General features: G+C 43.3%; 1 protein-coding gene across 6 annotated transcripts in view; it reads left to right on the forward strand.

Moving 5' to 3' along the window:
• Positions 1-20,471, forward strand: part of eda (ectodysplasin A) — a 194,130-nt gene that overhangs the window by 112,197 nt on the left and 61,462 nt on the right. The window contains exon 3 of one of the 6 annotated variants that reach the window (XM_055644111.1): positions 3,933-8,431. The exons of the other annotated variants lie outside the window; for them this stretch is intronic. Coding sequence (XP_055500086.1) covers positions 4,764-6,611 — 1,848 coding nt within the window. The 5' untranslated portion in view covers positions 3,933-4,763 and the 3' untranslated portion in view covers positions 6,612-8,431. Of the gene's footprint in view, positions 1-3,932; positions 8,432-20,471 lie in introns of those variants that run through there. 6 annotated transcript variants of the gene reach the window in all.

The following is a 20,471-nucleotide window of genomic DNA, read 5'->3' on the forward strand; positions in this document are numbered from 1 at the left end:
CACAAAGTGGCGGTCAGTGGTGCCTTCCCGCCACGAGAGAGGTGGTCAGTGGGGGGTCCCTCTATTTGAGTATTCTCCCCCTCTACATTGCGGGCCTGGGGTGGAGGGTTTTGCATCGAGGAGTCCCCTGCAACCTGTTTCTCCATCGTGGTTCACAGACTCGCCAGCCGCCTGCCACTTTTGCTGGCTGGAAGAGTGTGTGTTCCACGTGTACATGGAGTGTGTGAGGCTGCAGCCTCTGTTCCAATGTCTAAAGGGGCTGCTCCTTGCCTTCTGGCTGCACTTCGCACCCACCATCCTCATCTCTGGACACCCTGTGCGTAGGGGAGAGGGTAGGGCCAAAGATGTCCTGGTTGGGTTGCTCCTGGGCCTGGCCAAGCTGGCCATCCATGAGTCACGGTGCCAGGCGGAAGAGGGCTGTGCCCGAGCCGGCTGCCTGCCCCTTTTCCGGGGTTACGTCCGTGCCCGGGTGGTGTTAGAGAGGGGACTACACCCTGTCCACGGGCACCCTGGGGGATTTCCGGGACCGCTGGGCACTGCGGGGGGTTGAATGCATCCTTGACAAGGAGTGTAACATAGTTGTTTAATACTCAGTATATTTGTCATTAAGACTATCTGTTTTACTTTTTACTGCGGTGGTGGGTTTGTTGGTATTGTTCATTTATTCTTGCAATAATTAATTAAATGTATTTTTGGTTAAAAAGAAATGGGTCGATCGGTCTACCTGTCGATCGGTCTATCGATCGAGATGTTGTTATTTATTCCAGAGTTAAAAATAACAAAGTAGCTGAGGATTAATAATGCCTTGTGAACCCCTCCCCTATTGCTTTTTATCTCACAGTTTGTGAGAGATCAAACATAATATACAGTGATTGAAGCAGCTCAAAGGAGACATTTGTGGGATTCAAACAACCAAGTTGATTCATTTGCAATGAGAGGTTCGACACTGCACTGAGATGTTGTGAATCTGTGGAGTTCTCTGCCACAGAAGGCAGTGGAGGACAATTCACTGAATGTTTTCAAGAGTTAGATTTAGCTCTTAGTGCTAACAGATCATGGGGAAAGAGCAGGAACGGGGTACTGGTTTTAGATGATCAGCCATGATCATATTGAATGGCGGTGCTGGCTAGAAGAGCCGAATGTCCTATTCCTGTACCTATTTTCCTTCTGTTCTCAGTTTCTATGTTTCTACTCCAGCTTTCCTGTGCTTAAATTATATCCTAGTCTATAATGATATCACTTCTCATTATGTTTGCTATTTCTTATACACTTTGTTCCAAGATAGATCTACATGGTTTCATCTTTGTGCCAGACCTGATACCAGCCATTTCTTTCAGCCAACTCTGCCAGATTCAAAAAATAGAATAATATTTCAAAATGTGTTTGATCCAAATGGACAGATGTGTGTAAATCACTCGTTGCCAAAGAGAGATCTTTCAATCCACGTGCAGCCAAGTGTCTAGCTGGAGTTTCTCAATCCAATTTATAAATGAAAGAGATTTAGTTCATCTGATGCAGTTGCTATTCTGTCCACATGGTGTCTCCTTAATCACATTTGACAATAGATCTGACACCAGCTTGTGATCCACAGAGTGAAGTTCAATGAAAATCTCCCATTTGCATGGACGTTTGCCTATGTTTTTCAGTATTATGCAATTTTATTCTCTTTGATCTCTCGTTTTCACAACCTTACCCTTCCAAATCTCTCATTTCCCCTGACTCTCAGTCTGAAGAAGGGTCTCGACCCGAAACGTCACCCATTCCTTCTCTCCAGAGATGCTGCCTGAATTACTCCATCATTTTGTATCTCTCTTATGCAATTGAAACTTTTCTTTCTAAAGCGGGAAAGCAGTAACAATAATTTCAAGACATTTTGAGCCACTCAAACATCAACTGGAGATTTCCAACACCGAGTCACATTTGTGAACTTTGGTGCCAGGAATTCATGGGCTAGCATCATTCCCCATTTCTCCCCTCCTCACTCAGCTGTGAACCTTTGTTACACCATCCACTGCCCCCCACATCTTGCTGCCCCTTTGAGGGAGGGGACAGAGCTTATGCCTGTATGGATTCAATCATGCCATCACATCTTGCGAGAAGTCCTGACATCCATCAATGCCCACGCAGCCATCAATGTGCTGAAGAAGAACCTCAACCCGAAATGTCACCCAGTCTTATCCAGAGATGTTGCCTGTCCCGCAGAGTTACTCCAGCATATTTGTGTCTATCATCGATGTGCTGTTGTGAATGTGCACTATCTCCTGGATGCCAACTGCCTTCTTGGTGCTAGGTAAAGCCCATGTTCCACTTAGGAGACCTAAACAGCAACCTCTGGTGACCTTGCCCGCCACTCAAAAAAAAAATAATCATGGTCGAGGTGACCTGCAACCTTCTACCACCTCCCATGCAAATGTTGAAAACCTTCCTCAACTATGAAGAAAACCGGCTTTGACTAGACCTGTGACCAAAAAATGATCGATTTTTAAAACGGCAACCTATTTTTAGTCGAGGCCAGTTTTAAACATGATGAAAAAATAGCAGCAACCTAGATGAAGCCTCGACCAACGCGGAAACCACTTTCGACCATTAGGGAGAGTGACCAAACCCTCCAGTGACCTCATGGAAATCTTGGGTGGCGGGCAAGGTCACCAGAGGTTGCTGTTTAGGTCTCCTAAGTGGGACAGGGGCTTAACTCTCAGTAGTCAGTATGGGGATTTTAGTTACTTCCAGGAGACCACCAGACAATTAGGAACTCTACTGGCTTTCATGTGAACATATCGCACCCCTTACACATGAAACTAGAAGAGGCCACTCGGTCCATCTAATCCACTCCTTCCACACCACAGGAAATCCCAATCTGCATTGTAGTTCATGCAATTTAGCTTCTTCATGAAGTAAAATCTCCCCAAGAAACAAAGCTAATTTGGTGCTTTTAACAATGCTGTCATCCCAATTATTCATCCCTGACCACAACGGCAGGCAGTATCTTGTGTATTCAAGCACCATACACACGCCAAAAATCACTGCCATGCTCCCAACCAAACAATCATCAGATTACTTTTTATTATTGTACAATCTTGCTCTGAACCATCTATTCTTATTTGTTTTAATCTTCTTATCCATCCACTGAAGTCCTGAATAATTACATTTATAACCTTAGTGAATGGTGATGGTTGAATGGTCAGTTAGAAAGACTCTTTAGCGTATAGCAGGAATTATCTTTCTGCGGTTCCTTTATCTGTCGTTCCTTTATTTCTCTTATGTTTAAAAAAAAAAACATGCACTATTTAGGGCTGGGGATGAGCAAAGAACTTGGGAAATACAACAATTCACTGATTACCACAGAATACTTTTTAATGGCACTTGGCTGGTTTATTTCAGAAGATGAGACACAAGGTCCTGAAATAAATTATAGACAATAGACAATAGGTGCAGGAGTAGGCCATTGGGCCCTTCGCGTCAGCACTGCCATTCAATGTGATCATGGCTGATCATCCCCAATCAGTACCCCGTTCCTGCCTTCTCCCCATAAGCCCCTGACTCCACTATCTTTAAGAGCCCTATCTAGCTCTCTCTTGAAAGTATCCAGAGAACTGGCCTCCACCGCACTCTGAGGCAGAGAATTCCACAGACTCACAACTCTCTGTGTGAAAAAGTCTTTCCTCATCTCCGTTCTAAATGGCTTACCCCTTATTCTTAAACTGTTGCCCCTGGTACTGGACTCCCCCAACATCAGGACCATTTCCTGCCTCTAGGGTGTCAGCATGAAATGTCACCTTTTCCTTTTCTCGGTATCTTCGGTTTAAACCAGCATCTGCAGTTCCTACACATTAAGAAAATATACTAAGCTTTATTGCAAGATGATTTCAATGGTAAAGATCCAATTGTTTGGATTATCTATGACTTCACCTGTAATATTGTACTGTTCACAGGTTTGTTCCCCCTACCCAAAGATAGACGTATTGGAGATTGTAAGTATGTATGTAGGTTCATCATGCAGGTTAGCCTATAATTAAAAAAGCAGTAAGAAATGTCATCACCTAGAGGCAGTGTGGCTGCGAGCCTCCAATTGAAATTCTCTCTGGAATTTAAGTGTATCAGTGGATATGTGGTTAGTGCAGAATAGTGGAGTTGAGCTAAAAGATTTGCTATGTTCATATGGATTGGCACAGACTAAAGCACATTGCAGCATCAGGGTGATAGAGGTCTGGGACTAAGCCACATCACGGCTGCTATTCCATTTTACTAGCTGTTTCAGTACTAAGGTGAGGACAAGTTAATTGAGCAGTCAGTCTACCCCTCACTGTTTGAATGATCAACACCTCAGTACGTTAAAAGGGCCGGAATAAACTTGCCATTAGTTTGGAGAGAGACACAAAATGCTGGAGTAACTCAGCAGGACAGGCATCACCTCTCGCTTTAGGCATGGGTGATGTTTCGGCTTGAGACCCTTCTTCAGACTCTGCCCCATAAAGTTACTCCAGCTTTTTGTTGTGCCTATCTTTGGATTAAACCAACATCTGCAGTTCCTCTCTACAGACTCTAAACTGTACGAGGCAGGAATAGTAAAATTGCAGATGATGCAAAAGTGGGTGGTATTGTAGCTAATGAAGATTACAGCAACATCTTGATTAGATTGCCACTGCTACACGGGTGGCTTTAAACTGAATAAGGGGGGTGGGGTGTTGAATGGGACAGTGGAGGATGGAGTTAAAGGGAAAGGGTTTCTTAAATGTGTGAGCGTAGAGACCGAAGGGTGTAAAATGAGAGTAGAAGAAATAGGTAGCAAGGTGAAAAGTAAAAGTGGCAGGCAGACAAAACCAGGGCAAAAATCAAAAAGGGCCACTTTTCAACATAATTGTGTAAGGGGTAAGAGTGTTGTAAAAACAAGCCTGAAGGCTTTGTGTCTCAATGCAAGCAGCATTCGTAATAAGGTGGATGAGTTGAATGTGCAGATAGCTATTAATGACTATGATATAGTTGGGATCACGGAGACATGGCTCCAGGGTGACCAAGGCTGGGAGCTGAACATCCAGGGATATTCAATATTCAGGAGGGATAGACAGAAAGGAAAAGGAGGTGGGGTAGTGTTACTGATTAGAGAGGGGATTAATGCAATGGAAAGGAAGGACATTAGTTTGGAGGATGTGGAATCGGTATGGGTAGAGCTGCACAACACTAAGGGGCAGAAAACGCTGGTGGGTGTTGTGTACAGGCCACCTAACAGTAGTAGTGAAGTTGGAGATGGTATCAAACAGGAAATTAGAAATGCGTGCGACAAAGGCAAAACGGTTATAATGGGTGACTTCAATCTACATATAGATTGGGTGAATCAAATTGGCAGGGGTGCTGAGGAAGAGGATTTCTTGGAATGTATGCGGGATAGTTATCTAAATCAACATGTAGAGGAACCAACGAGAGAGCAGGCTATTTTAGACTGGGTATTGAGTAATGAGGAAGGGTTAGTTAGCAGTCTTGTTGTACGTGCCCCCTTGGGCAAGAGTGACCATAATATGGTTGAGTTCTTCATTAGGATGGAGAGTGACATTGTTAATTCAGAAACAATGGTTCTGAACTTAAAGAAAGGTAACTTTGAGGGTATGAGACGTGAATTGGCCAAGATTGACTGGCAATTAATTCTAAAAGGGTTGACGGTGGATATGCAATGGAAGACATTTAAAGACTGCATGGATGAACTACAAAAATTGTTCATCCCAGTTTGGCAAAAGAATAAATCAGGGAAGGTAGTACATCCATGGATAACAAGGGAAATCAGGGATAGTATCAAAGCTAAGGATGATGCGTACAAATTAGCCAGGAAAAGCAGCATACCGGAGGACTGGGAGAAATTCAAAGACCAGCAGAGGAGGACAAAGGGCTTAATTAGGAAAGGAAAAATAGATTATGAAAGAAAACTGGCAGGGAACATAAAAACTGACTGCAAAAGTTTTTATAGATATGTGAAAAGAAAGAGATTAGTTAAAACAAATGTAGGTCCCTTGCAGTCAGAAACAGGGGAGTTGATCATGGGGAACAAGGATATGGCGGACCAATTGAATAACTACTTTGGTTCCGTCTTCACTAAGGAAGACATAAATAATTTGCCGGAAATAGCAGGGGACCGCGGGTCAAAGGAGTTGGAGGAATTGAGTGAAATCCAGGTTAGCCGGGAAGTGGTGTTGGGTAAATTGAATGGATTAAAGGCCGATAAATCCCCAGGGCCAGATAGGCTGCATCCCAGAGTACTTAAGGAAGTAGCTCCAGAAATAGTGGATGCATTAGTAATAATCTTTCAAAACTCTTTAGATTCTGGAGTAGTTCCTGAAGATTGGCGGGTAGCAAACGTAACCCCACTTTTTAAGAAGGGAGGGAGAGAGAAAATCGGGAATTACAGACCAGTTAGTCTAACATCGGTAGTGGGGAAACTGCTAGAGTCAGTTATTAAAGATGGGATAGCAGCACATTTGGAAAGTGGTGAATTCATTGGACAAAGTCAGCATGGATTTACGAAAGGTAAATCATGTCTGACGAATCTTATAGAATTTTTCGAGGGTGTAACTAGTAGCGTGGATAGGGGAGAACCAGTGGATGTGGTGTATCTGGACTTCTAGAAGGCTTTCGACAAGGTCCCACATAAGAAATTAGTATACAAACTTAAAGCACAAGGCATTGGGGGTTCAGTATTGATGTGGATAGAGAACTGGCTGGCAAACAGGAAGCAAAGAGTAGGAGTAAACGGGTCCTTTTCACAATGGCAGGCAGTGACTAGTGGGGTACCCCAAGGCTCAGTACTGGGACCCCAGCTATTTACAATATATATTAACGATCTGGATGAGGGAATCGAAGGCAATATCTCCAAGTTTGCGGATGACACTAAGCTGGGGGGCAGTGTTAGCTGTGAGGAGGATGCTAGGAGACTGCAGGGTGACGGATAGGCTGGGTGAGTGGGCAAATGTTTGGCAGATGCAGTATAATGTGGATAAATGTGAGGTTATCCATTTTGGTGGCAAAAACAGGAAAGCAGACTATTATCTAAATGGTGGCCGATTGGGAAAGGGGGAGATGCAGCGAGACCTGGGTGTCATGGTACACCAGTCATTGAAGGTAGGCATGCAGGTGCAGCAGGCAGTAAAGAAAGCGAATGGTATGTTAGCTTTCATTGCAAAAGGATTTGAGTATAGGAGCAGAGAGATTCTACTGCAGTTGTACAGGGTCTTGGTGAGACCACACCTGGAGTATTGCGTACAGTTTTGGTCTCCAAATCTGAGGAAGGACATTATTGCCATAGAGGGAGTGCAGAGACGGTTCACCAGACTGATTCCTGGGATGTCAGGACTGTCTTATGAAGAAAGACTGGATAGACTTGGTTTATACTCTCTAGAATTTAGAAGATTGAGAGGGGATCTTATAGAAACTTACAAAATTCTTAAGGGGTTGGACAGGCTAGATGCAGGAAGATTGTTCCCGATGTTGGGGAAGTCCAGGACAAGGGGTCACAGCTTAAGGATAAAGGGAAAATCCTTTAAAACCGAGATGAGAAGAACTTTTTTCACACAGAGAGTGGTGAATCTCTGGAACTCTCTGCCACAGAGGGTAGTTGAGGCCAGTTCATTGGCTATATTTAAGAGGGAGTTAGATGTGGCCCTTGTGGCTAAGGGGATCAGGGGGTATGGAGAGAAGGCAGGTACGGGATACTGAGTTGGATGATCAGCCATGATCATATTGAATGGCGGTGCAGGCTCGAAGGGCCGAATGGCCTACTCCTGCACCTAATTTCTATGTTTCTATGTTTCTATCAATCAATCAGATTCAGGGGAGAGGGACACACATATATGAAAGGGTAAGGTGGGAAAACAAGAGATCAAAGATAAAATAGTTGGCTAATTATGTTGTAATCATTTTCCAATTTCTTAGATAATATTGACATTTAAGAGATGAAATTAATGTTCTTGTACTTAAGTGAAGCAGCTTAAATTTGCAAATGTTCCTGAAGTCCACAACTGAACACCATTAACCAACAGACTGAGAACTGAAAGTAGTTCAGAGTTCAGTTCAGTTCATCACCACGGGTACCGAGGTATGGTGAAAAGCTTTGTTGCGTGCTATCAAATCAACAGAAAGACAATACATGATTACAATCAAGCCATTTACAGTGTATAGGTACATGATAAGGGAATAACGTTTAGTGCAAGGTGATGCCAGCAAAGTCTGATCAAGGATAGTCTGAGCATCACCAAACAGTTCAGCACTGTTCTCTGGTTGTGGTAGGATGATTCAGTTGCCTGATAGCTGCTGGGAATAAACTATCCCTGAATCTGGAGGTTTATGAAGGAACCGCAGATGCTGGAAAATCGAAGGTAGACAAAAATGCTGGGGAAACTCAGTGGGTGAGGCAGCATCTATGGAGCGAAGGAAATAGGCAACATTTTGGGTTGAGACCCTTCTTCAGACTGATGTGAGGGTGGGTAGGGGGCGGGAAGAAGAAAGGAAGCAGAGACAGTGGGCTGAGGGAGAGCTGAGAAGGGGAGGAGAAAGCAGGGACTACCTGAAATGAGAAAAGCCAATGTTCATACTGCTGGGGTGTAAACTGCCCCAGCCAAATATGAGGTGCCACTCCTCCAATTTATGGTGGTCCTCACTCTGGCCATGGAGGAGGCTCTGGACAGAAAGGTCGGATTCAGAATGGGAGGGGGAGTTGAAGTATTGAGCCACAGGGAGATCAGGTTGGTTATTGCGAATCGAGCGGACGTGTTGGGCGAAGCGATCGCCAAGTCTACGCTTGGTCTCACGATGTAGAGCAGCTGACACCTAGAGCAGCGGATGCAATAGATGAGGTTGGAGGAGGTGCAGGTGAACCTCTGCCGCACCTGGAAAGACTGCTTGGGTCCTCGAATAGAGTCAAGGGGGGAGGTAAAGCGTTTGAGTTTTGAGGCATTTTGAACTTGAGCAGATAGGATGTGTCTATACACTTCAGAATTCATTATGCTACTACCATCAGCAGTTGTATCATCAATGAAGATAAGTGAGCCAGTACCTTCAGCAGCCATACATGCCCAGGCCATAACACCCCCACCACCATGTTTCACAGATGAGGTGGTATGCTTTGAATCTTGGGCAGTTCCTTCTCTCCTCCATACTTTGCTCTTGTCATCACTCTGATATGTTAATCTTCATCTCATCTGTCCACAAGACCTTTTTCCAGAACTGTGGTTGCTCGTTTAAGTACTTCTTGGCAAACTGTAACCTGGCCATCCTATTTTTGCAGCTAACCAGTGGTTTGCATCTTGCAGTGTAGCCTCTGTATTTCTGTTCATGAAGCCTTCTGCGGGCAGTGGTCATTGACAAATCCACACCTGACTCCTGAAGAGTGTTTCTGATCTGTTGGACAGGTGTTTGGGGATTTTTCTTTATTGTAGAGAGAACTCTTCAGTCATCAGCTGTGGAGGTCTTCCTTGGCCTGCCAGTCCCTTTGCGATTAGTAAGCTCACCAGTGCTCTCTTTCTTCTTAATGATGTTCCAAACAGTTGACTTTGGTAAGCCTAAGTATTGGCTGATGTCTCTAACAGTTTTATTCTTGTTTCTCAGTCTCATAAAAGCTTCTTTGATTTTCATTGGCACAACTTTGGTCCTCATGTTGAGAAACATCAATAAAAGTTTCCAATGGTGATGGAAAGACTGGAGGAAAGACTCATGGACTGTGGACTCATGAGTTGGATTGGAGCACTGGAAATATCACCTAGTGAACCCAATGTTAAGCCACTGGCAGGTTACCAGAATGTTACAATGGAGGCACGGTGGCACAGCGGTAGAGCTGCTGCCTTCCTGAGCCAAAGACATGGTTCGATCCTGACGATGAGCGCTATCTGTACAGAGTTTGTATGTCCTCACTGTGATCGTGTGGGTTTTATGGACAATAGACAATAAGTGCAGTAGGTCATTCAGCCCTTCGAGCCAGCACTGTGATGTGATCATGGCTGATCATCCCCGATCAGTACCCTGTCCCTGCCTTCTCCCCATATCCCCTGACTCCTCTATCTTTAAGAGCCCTATCTAGCTCTCTCTTGAAAGTATCCAGAGAACCGGCCTCCTGAGACAGAGAATTCCACAGACTCACAACTCTCTGTGAGAAAAAGTGTTTCCTCGTCTCCATTCTAAATGGCTTGCCCTTTATTCTTAAACTGTGGCCCCTGGTTCTGGACTCCCCCAGCATCATGTTTCCTGCCTCTAGCGTGTCCAAATCCTTAATAATCTTATATGTTTCAATAAGATTCCCTATCATCCTTCTAAACTGTAGAGTATACAAGCCCAGCCGCTCCATTCGCTCAGCATATGACAGTCCCACCATCCCGGGGGTTAACCTTGTAAACCCACGCTGCACCCTCAATAGCAAGAATGTCATTCCTCAAATTAGGGGACCAAAACAACACACAATACTCCAGGTGTGGTCTTACTAGGGCCCTATACAACTGCAGAAGGACCTTTTTGCTCTTATACTCATTTCCTCATGTAATAAAGGCCAACATGCCATTCACTTTCTTCACTGCCTGCTGTACCTGCATGTTCATTTTCATTGACTGATGAACAAGGACCCCCAGATCCCGTTGTACTTCCGCTTTTCCCAACTTGACACCATTTAGATAGTAATCTGCCTTCCTGTTTTGTCTACCAAAGTGGTTAACCTCACATTTATCCACATTAAACTGCATGTGCCATGCATCTGCCCACTCACCCAACCTGTCCAAGTTACCCTGCATTCTCATAGCATCCTCCTCCTCACAGTTCACACTGCCACCCAGCTTTGTGTTATCTGCAAATTTGCTAATGTTACTTTGAATCCCTTGATCTAAATCATTGATGCATATTGTAAATGGCTGCGATCCCAGCACGGAGCCTTGCAGTACCCCACAAGAGCCAGATAATAGAATTCAATAGGAAACAAAAAAGGGCAAGAAAATTATTGAAAAGGATGGGGTCTTTTTGTGTTCCTATAATATTCTGCAAGGAAGAAGGAAGGGAAGATGTAAGAATGCTCCCCTGATGCCAGTAAACAGCAAGGGGTGGCATGGTGGTGCAGCAGTAGAGCTGCTGCCTTACAGCGCAAGAGACCTGGGTTAGATTCTGACTACAGGCGCTGTCTGTACAGAGTTAGTTCGTTCTCTCCATGACCTGCGTGGGTTTTCTCCGAGATCTTCGGTTTCCTCCCACACTCCAAAGGCGTACAGGTTTGTAGGTTAATTGGCTTGGTGTAAATGTTTTTATGTGTAAAATTGTCCACAGTGTGCGTTGAGTAATGTTAATGTGCGGGTATTGTTGGTGGGATGAAGGGCCTGTTTCTGGGCTGTATCTCTAAACTAAATGAAACAAAGAAGTCATAGGTGGACAAAAGGATGGAGTCCCACAAGTCAGAGTGTGTGAGTGTGGAAGAGACAGGCGGTTACAGATTGGAGCCGGGAGCAGCTCCAGTCTGTGCAGGCTAGTCGGTCAATTATTCATGGTTAATATCCCCATGTGGTCACAAGGGGAGCGTACAAACTCTGTGCAGATAGCACCCGTAGTCAGTAACTCAGTGGGTCAGGGGGCATCGCTGGATAGAAGGAATGATCCTTCACCCTTCAGGAAACGTCATTCATTCTATCCAGAGATGCCACATGACCCACTTAGTTACTCCAACATTTTGTGTCTACGTTTGATGCAAACCAGCATCTGCAGTTCCCTCTTAGACATATAATTCTAGGAGAGTTTGGTGATTTGCAGATTTATTGTATGTTAGGGACAATTGATGTTAATGTATTGAAGTAGATATATTTCCACCAGATAAAGCAAGCCCAATGTACGTTGTATTAATTACGAGAACCTACGATATTTGATTCACTTAACCTTTATATCCTGCTGTGGAACTTTTGCCTTCACCCATAATTCTCCCCAGAAGAAAAAGCTTAATCTGAAGTACTTTAAACAAAGTGCTCTGTTGCAAAATATGAAACGGCTGTACATTCATGTCTACCTTTAGTAGCATAAAAAAGAAAGAAGCAATTGTCCAATTTTCTGAGAATTATTAGCAATTTTGTATTTCTGACAAGGCCTTCATGCTTGAGTTCAATCAGATTTACTGCAATTTTGAACAGCTCCCTTTTTCCAGCAAAAATAAAATGGAACCAGAAGCAGGTCCATCATGTTCTCTCAAGTTTTTTAAGCCCAACATTTTTAAGCACAAGGAATTTTCAATAAGGTACAGCGCCCTCCATAATGTTTGGGACAAAGACCCATAATTTATTTATTTGCCTCTGTACTTCACAATTTGAGATTTGTAATAGAAAAAATCACATGTGGTTAAAGTGCACTTTGTCAGATTTTATTAAAGGGTATTTTTATACATTTTGGTTTCACCATGTAGAAATTACAGCTGCGTTTATACATAGTCCATCCATTTCAGGGCAACATAATGTTTGAGACTTGTGGCTTCACAGCCATTTGTAATTGCTCAGGTGCATTTAATTGCCTCCTGAATGCAGGTATAAGAGAGTTCTCAGCACCTAGTCTTTGCTCCAATCTTTCCATCACTTTTGGAAACTTTAATAGAACGATTAAATGTAAACTTACCATTTGAAGTTTGATCTTTAATTTGTGAGAAGTTGAAGTGAGGGAATACGTCAGCCCGCATGTGCGTCAATCTTCAGAGCAACTGTATGAAACCACAGACCACTTGCACAAACTTGAACTATAGAAAGATTAATAATGCTTGACTTACCGAATGATCTTTATGAGATTCAGGGTTGGGAGTGGAGGGCACCTAGTCCCTCACTTCAACTTCTCGTAAAATAAAGATCAAACTTCAAACGGTAAGTTTTCGTTTAATCTTTCTATTTTATATCGAAGTCTTGTGATGAGACTACTTGAAGCCTTCGAAGCTCTGTGGTTTCATGCAGTAAACCAATGTGTGTGTGAAACACTTAAACAGATAAAGCATAAATGGTAGAAAAGACATGGGCTATTAAGTACATGATGCTAACTTACATACATGTACATTGCCCTTAATCGGACCACAGTCCCAATTGCCTTTGGGTTAGACAATAGCTCATGCAACACTGTTCAGAATTCTATCTGCAACCATCCAGACATGTTCAACAAAATGTTATAAATTCTGAAAGTGCGCTTTTCTGAGCCTCCTGCTGTTGCAAGAAGACGATCAAAGGCGAAAATCCATTCTATTGGCTGCTAACGAGCCAGCCCCCCTGGTAGAGTGAGACTTGAAATTACTTGAATTCACTCCCGCTTTTAGCTTACACTCTATCCATCTTGAAATAGTCTGCACCAATAATCTCTTGTAAAATTATTAAATAACTGTGAAGAAACTATCCTTCGTTTCATAGGTACTAGTTACCTCAGTGTACCTTTTTACATAAACAACACCCCCAATCTCCGATCTGGTGGGTATGCTGTCAACTTTAACTTAACCAACCATGCCTGTTTGCTTTATGAGTTCATTCACAAAAGCTATCCTTATGTCAGATATGACCCAGAGATCTAGACGGAGATTGGGTAAAGACTGTGCTTTTTGTGCTGAAATCAGTTGTCATAAGTATAATTAACTTAAAAGATACTGCTCCAACATTAGGAATACAGTGGCTGAATATCTGCATAATAATTTATACTCATTACACATTCCACACTACTTTGAATCTTGGCTTTAGAGTGTTCATATAAAATACACCTTTCATAACGTTAGTTATCAGTGGGTGAATAACCAATTATTTGTTGTCCCACTTATAGAACTAGATACAATGACAAAGCAGCAAGAGCAGTGTTAATTGGACTATAACATAATCGCTTCTCTTAAACCCAAACTGAAAGAACCACAAACCTCTGCTACTTTTCTTTAAAGTAGCTCACATGTATCTCTTCACAAACTTTCCATACAACCATGCATTGATAGATGCATGAGTAAGAGGCTGAACTAGCCGCCAGTCGTGTCTTCGAGCAAATATAGGAGCTTCTTTCGGCAGACTTATCTACACTGGAAGCCCTGGATGAGTACACCAAAATGATACTATTATAATTCATGTCGTCTATAAACTCCATGACAAAATGCTCTTTAGGGCAGCATTAACTTTAGAATCTTTGTAAATAGCCTAGGGCTGAAGTCAACCCCTTTGGTGGAACCTAAAATTTCCAACACTGGCCTTGCCATAAACACCAGATATATCTGTGCCTCGTGTATATTGATATGGAAAGGTATGCATCTTCAAGATTGAATCCTCAGTAATCAGCTAAATTGCTGAATGACAATTATCCATCTTAAACTGGTTATACCAACCACATCATCAGACTAGCCAAATCCAAGCCTGATTTGGCATCTCCATTTTTCTTCAACCATGAGAAAATATTAGAATATACCCCTCTAGTTCTTGGGCAGACTGCTCTTCCTTTGTGAGATGTCTCTGTTTTTTCTTGGATAGCCATAGTTTCCTCTTTGAACCATATGTTCGGAAATCTTGGCTTCTCTTGTCACGGAGTAATTATTTAACCAGGAAACTGAATCTTATAACCGTTTATAATTTGGAAAATGGAAAATTCTGAGGTTATCTGTACCCACCTGTTTGTCGAACCATCTTACCTTTCGCCGGCCTGAATATCGACAGCGCATCTCATGCGATTGATGTAATAACATTCGCAAACTCAACAACCTTCACCTCATTGTTGCTTTGTTGTCCATGATGTGCAGATGGTGACTGTACATGTGATCAAGGCAGTTTCTGAGAAAGCCTTTGCTATAAAAGCCACCAAGACTGCTAAAAAGTGATATAATAGACCCCCCCCCCCCCCCCTCCCCGCCGCGAAGATCCAGCAATCCCTGAGACAGACACCACCAAACATTGGCCTCAGGCAGAAAACTAATAGTCAACTGATCCTATATTTTGCACTATCTCCTTGCACAGACATCCTGACCCGCTGGGGACAATACTGAGGTATGAGGAGAGTGCTGCAGCCATGGTGATCACTGAAACCTGCGAATAAAAGCCCTCTGGCTTGGTTAATTGTGTAGGCCTGGTGCTCCAAACCACCCTCAGTGAAGCTGTATCTGCCACTCACTCGGTAGAGATGATATGTATGCATGTAAACGGGAGTCTTACCCTCCAAGGGTGTGTTTACCACACCCACCGCAGCCTTGAAATTCTTTTGCATTCAATTAACATAAATTGGATAGACCTCAGGCCTAAACCATCCTAACACAATTGAGTTTAGACTGCAAATACACCAAAGTGCTAAAGTATGGACTGTAAATCAGACAGCAGAATCCCTCTACTGACCTTGCAAAGGCCAAATCCTTCCCTGAGAAAACTCACAACTTTCTGGGGTATAAGGCCCTTTGACTTGTTTTGCTTTCACTGATGACATAAACCTACCAAGCTCCAATGTCTGGCAGAATCATAACATATAATCAGATCCTTATGATAGTGTTGAAGCGTAACATCCACTTGATGTGGGAATACGAGTTCCCTGTCAACTCCTCACCGTCAGAGTCACCACGAATCCTCAGCCTCCTTCCTCAGAGTGGAAAATATCATAATGCAACCCTGAACCAGGCATTGCTCCGCAGTCCTTTGACTGGAACCACCTGTCTCGGTCTCCAGTGTGCGCAACACACTCTCTTCGACCAGCCTCTCAATCAGGAATTCTGGTATTGAAAGCCTACAGATTAATATTATATATATATTTACTATTTACAACATGAACCTGCAGATAAAAAAAAAATGCTACATGCCAGACTGGCTTTCTGCTGGTAGCTACCAATCCCCGAGAGGATGGCAAATTATGTTCCAGTGAGTTGGCAACTCTACTAGCCGAGCTGAAAGAATTAAGCATGTGTTGATGGAAACCTCAAACTACCTCACTCTACTGAGCAGCCTGATAACCTCGATCACAGATGTTGAGGCACTGCTTCCCTGGCCAATATGTTCCATATGGCCAGCCAGTTCCAAGCTGGTCTACCCTGAACCAGGGTAGCCAAACTGTTCTTACTTGGCACTTACAGAGGTTTCTATACAAGGCACTCTGCCAATGTCCCTGCATCAACCTGCTCTTCTCCAGAGACAGTGAAAGGTACTAGACAGCCCATGCAGCCAGTAAATCCAAACCCGGGGCGACAGACTGCTCAATTTCGCAGTTTTTACGGAGGTTAGTAAAGAGACCTTACATGCCAGCGTCTCTGAGCCCAGGTCGACCTGCTTGTTGGAGCTTCAGCGAAGTTCCATTGCAGACCATTTCTGACCACATCTTCAGCCCCACGCTTGCCAAACAGCTCCCTTCCGGAGCTCAAAAGCAACATTGCTGTGCAAGGCACACCTGCGTGCATTTCTGAGCCCAATGGGGCAGACTGCTTCTTTGGCCTACAGCCTCTTTGGATCCTTGCTGGAACTTACTGTGCAGGTCACGTTACCAGTTACTCCCAGCCTGGTTAGACAGGCCTCTCCTTCGGCCCCTTCTGCTCCTTTGGAGCCTTAGCGGAGCTCATTGAACAGGCCGTTTATTCAACATGAGGACCAAAGTTGTGCCAAGGAAAGTCAAAGAAGCCATTATGAGACTGAGAAACAAGAATAAAACTGTTAGAGACATCAGCCAAAACCTTTGGCTTACCAAAATCAACTGTTTGGAACATCATTAAGAAGAAATCGCAAAGGGACTGGCAGGCCAAGGAAGACCTCCACAGCTGATGACAGAAGAATTCTCTCCATAAGAAAGAAATCCCCAAACCTTTCAGACAGATCAGAAAGACTCTTCAGGAGTCGGGTGTGGATTGTCAATGGCCACTGTCTGCAGAAAACTTCATGAGCAGAAATACAGAGGCTACACTGCAAGATGCAAACCACTGGTTAGCTGCAAAAATAGGATGGCCAAGTTACTGTTTGGCAAGAAGTACTTAACAGATCAACCACAGTCATGTAAAAAGAACTAAAGCATACTGTACCACCTCATCTGTGAAACACGGTGGTGGGGGTGTTATGGACAAGGCATGTATGGCTGCTGAAGGTACTGGCTGACTTATCTTCATTGATGATATAACTGCTGATGGTAGTATCATACGGAATTCTGAAGTACAGTGGCACATCCTATCTGCCCAAGTTCATACAAATGCCATTGGCATGCAGTTCATTCAAAGGAGTTTTTCAAAGCTAAAATATGGTCAATTCTTGAGGGGCCAAGTCAATCACCTGATCTGAACCCAATTGAGCATGCCTTTTATATGTTGAAGAGAAAATATGATGGATCTTTGTCCCAAACATTATGGAGGGCACTGTGTGATGTCGGTGACACAGCAATTACTAGAATAAGGCAATATTTTAATCATCTCGTTACAAACTGGTGCGGAATAGGCTTTGGAGTCTAGATAGATACGAAAAGCTGGAGTAACTCAGCAGGTCAGACAGCATCTCTGAAGAAAAGGAATAGGTGAAGTTTCAGGTCGAGATCCTTCTTCAGACTGAGAGTCAGGGGAAAAGGGGCCTTATCACCCCTTGTGTGTGCTCAACCATTCCATTTGATTCTGAATAAACTTGCTGCACTATCCACATTTCCCTTGATTTGATTATTGGCTATAATGTTATATCAGCTGTCTGTGAGTTATCATGCAAGGTCATCATAAAACATAAAAAGTATAGCACAGGAACATGCCCTTTGGCCCACAATGTCTGTGCCGAACATGATGCTCATCTGCCTGCATATAATCCATGCCCCTCTATTCCCTGCATATCCACGTGCCTATCTAAAAGCCTCCAAAATGCCACTATCGTATCTGCCTCCACCACCATTCCTGGCAGTGCATTCCAGACACCTACCATTCTCTGCGTAAAAAACTTGCCCTGCACTTTGAACTTTGCCCCTTTCATTTCAAAGCTAAGCCCTCAAGTCTTTGACATTGCCACTCTTTGAAAAAGATTCTGACTGTCTGCTCTATCTATGCCTCATAATTATATATACATCTGTCAGATCTCCACTCAATCTCTGACATTTCAGAGAAAACAATCCCAAGTTAGTCCTACAGTTAGTCCTACCGTCTAATCCAGACAGCTGGACGCTGACAAAAGACGCTGGAATCTTGAGCCAAATTGAACTGCTAGAGGAACTCAATGGGTCAGGCAGTATCTGTGAAGAAACTGCAAACCTTGAAGAAGGATCCTGACGCAAAACGTCATTTAGTTTAGTTTAGAGATACAGCGCAGAAACAGGCACTTCAGCCCACCAAGTCCGCACCCACCAGCAATCTCCGTACTTTTATGCAACCCTGCACACATTTGGGACAAATTACATTTGTGCCAAGCCAATTAACCTACAAGCCCGTACGTCTTTGGAGTGTGGGAGGAAACCGAAGATCTCGGAGAAAACCCACGCAGGTCACGGGGAGAAGGTACAAACTCCGTACAGACAGCACCCGTAGTCAGGATCGAACCCGGGTACCTGGTGCTGTAAGGCAGTAGCGCCATCATGTCGCCCATTTGTTCATTCCCTTCTGCAAATGCTGCCTGACATGCAGAGTTCCTCCAGCAGTTTGTTTCTTTGTCACTGGAAAAGTTATTGTGTGACTAAACCATCTAACTAAAAAAGTATGATGGGTCTTCACAGGAATACCATCCAATCATCTGCAAAACCCACCAGTCTAGCAAACCCAAAGCTCTGTGTGTGCTGGATTATTGGAGTTTTACTGGACTTGCTTCCCACATACTGAATTGTTAACCTCCTCGCGATCTGCTGCTGCCTTGCTGTTTAAGTTAATTGATTCAATGCTGTGTTCAAGAGTCTTTACATGTTGATCACAGAGATTTTGTAAATAAAATTTGCATTGACTTGGCTTGAAATATAAATATCAAAATGAAGGTAGCATTTGGAAGGATTTGCAAATACAAAGAAATGATTGGATGAGACCTGTTAAGGTTGTCCATCTTTCTCTATGTTTGGGGTATTCCTTAAAACCTACTCCTTTTACTGATATCTCCTTCAATGGCTCCCTGTCAAAGTTTGTCTGACAGTGCTTTTGAAATACAATACCTCTCTCTCATCACAAAAACCCTAATCCGTGTCTTTCACTCAGTGACCTGCAATGTTCTTGCTAAGCCTCCCCTCCTTTACGCTTCACTAAAATAAAATAATCTAACATTATTATAATTCATGTGCACTAAGCCCTTTCCCATGAAAAACAACCTGAGCCAAGATTTCCACGCTGCAGAGAATAACCTTTTTTCTCCATCTCTCCCCTCTCTCTCCATCTCCCCAATCCAAGTCTTTGTACTAACTTCAAAGTCATCTTGTTGAATCTTATTGTCTAACTCGTTTTCACGTAGTCCACAGCTACCAATAGCCTGTTTCCTTTTTCATCATTACATTTTTCCATATCTTTCATTCATTTGTTCTATATCACTCTATGTCACCTTCTATATCTCCCGTTTCCTTTTCCCCCGACTCTCAGTCTGAAGAAGGGTCTCGACCCGAAACGTCACCTATTCTTTTCCTCCAGATGTTGTCCCGCAGAGTGACTCCATCGTTTTGTGTCTATCTTCATTTCTCTCTTTCACCTCTTTTGCAGGTTCATCTTAGACAGTGAAAACTACTCAATCTGGGAAGGCCATGTCACGGCAGCTGCTATGTCAAGTTAAATTAGCTAATTATTAAATTGCTAATTTATATGAATTAAATTAAATTAAATTATGTGAAATTAGCGTCACAATATTAATGGTTGGCAGTCATGGCCACACGAGACTAGTCAAGTCAAACTGAGTCTTGTCATTTGCAGAAGTACAAGCAAAAGTAAAAATAAACATTCTCACTGTACCTCAGTACATGTGACCATAAACGAAAGTCTGGTGAAGTACAGGTACACTGAACATTTTGCTTACAGTAGCATCTCAGGCACATAGACTCAGACAAGGCACACGCACAAAAAAGCAAAAATTACACAACATTAGTCAAGAAAGACTTCAAAAGCAAAGACATTTGTGCAGAACACAATTGGAAAATTATACTCCATGGTGGTGCAGGAGGTGGACCTTAGTATTCACCTAAGGTGAGATTGGGGTTGTGCAGGTTGGCTTATGAACCTGATGTTTGTAGGAAAGTAACTGTTCCAGAACCTCTGTATAAAAAACCTACCGCGCACATCTCCTTTAAACTCAAACTCACCACTCTTCCCTTTGCCCAAGCTTTGTGTATGATGCATATGATAATTAGAGAAGCCCTCAGGTTGTATTGTGTGTAGTATGGTCAGGTGAGTCAGCAATCCATGTGTCGGTGAAACAAAGAACATCGAAGACCCCAATCTTCCTTTAAAACAACAATCTTACTCTAAATTCAAGTATGTTTTCAAACGATTCACCATTGGCTAGATGTAGCTGGGGAGGGAGGGGGCAAGAATTCCTGTTGTAGAGTCCTAGTCTGCTCAACCTCTCCCTATAGCTCAGACCCTCAAGTCCTGGCAACATACT

This window comes from Leucoraja erinacea, chromosome 12 (assembly GCF_028641065.1).
Source record: "Leucoraja erinacea ecotype New England chromosome 12, Leri_hhj_1, whole genome shotgun sequence".
NCBI lineage: Eukaryota > Metazoa > Chordata > Chondrichthyes > Rajiformes > Rajidae > Leucoraja > Leucoraja erinaceus.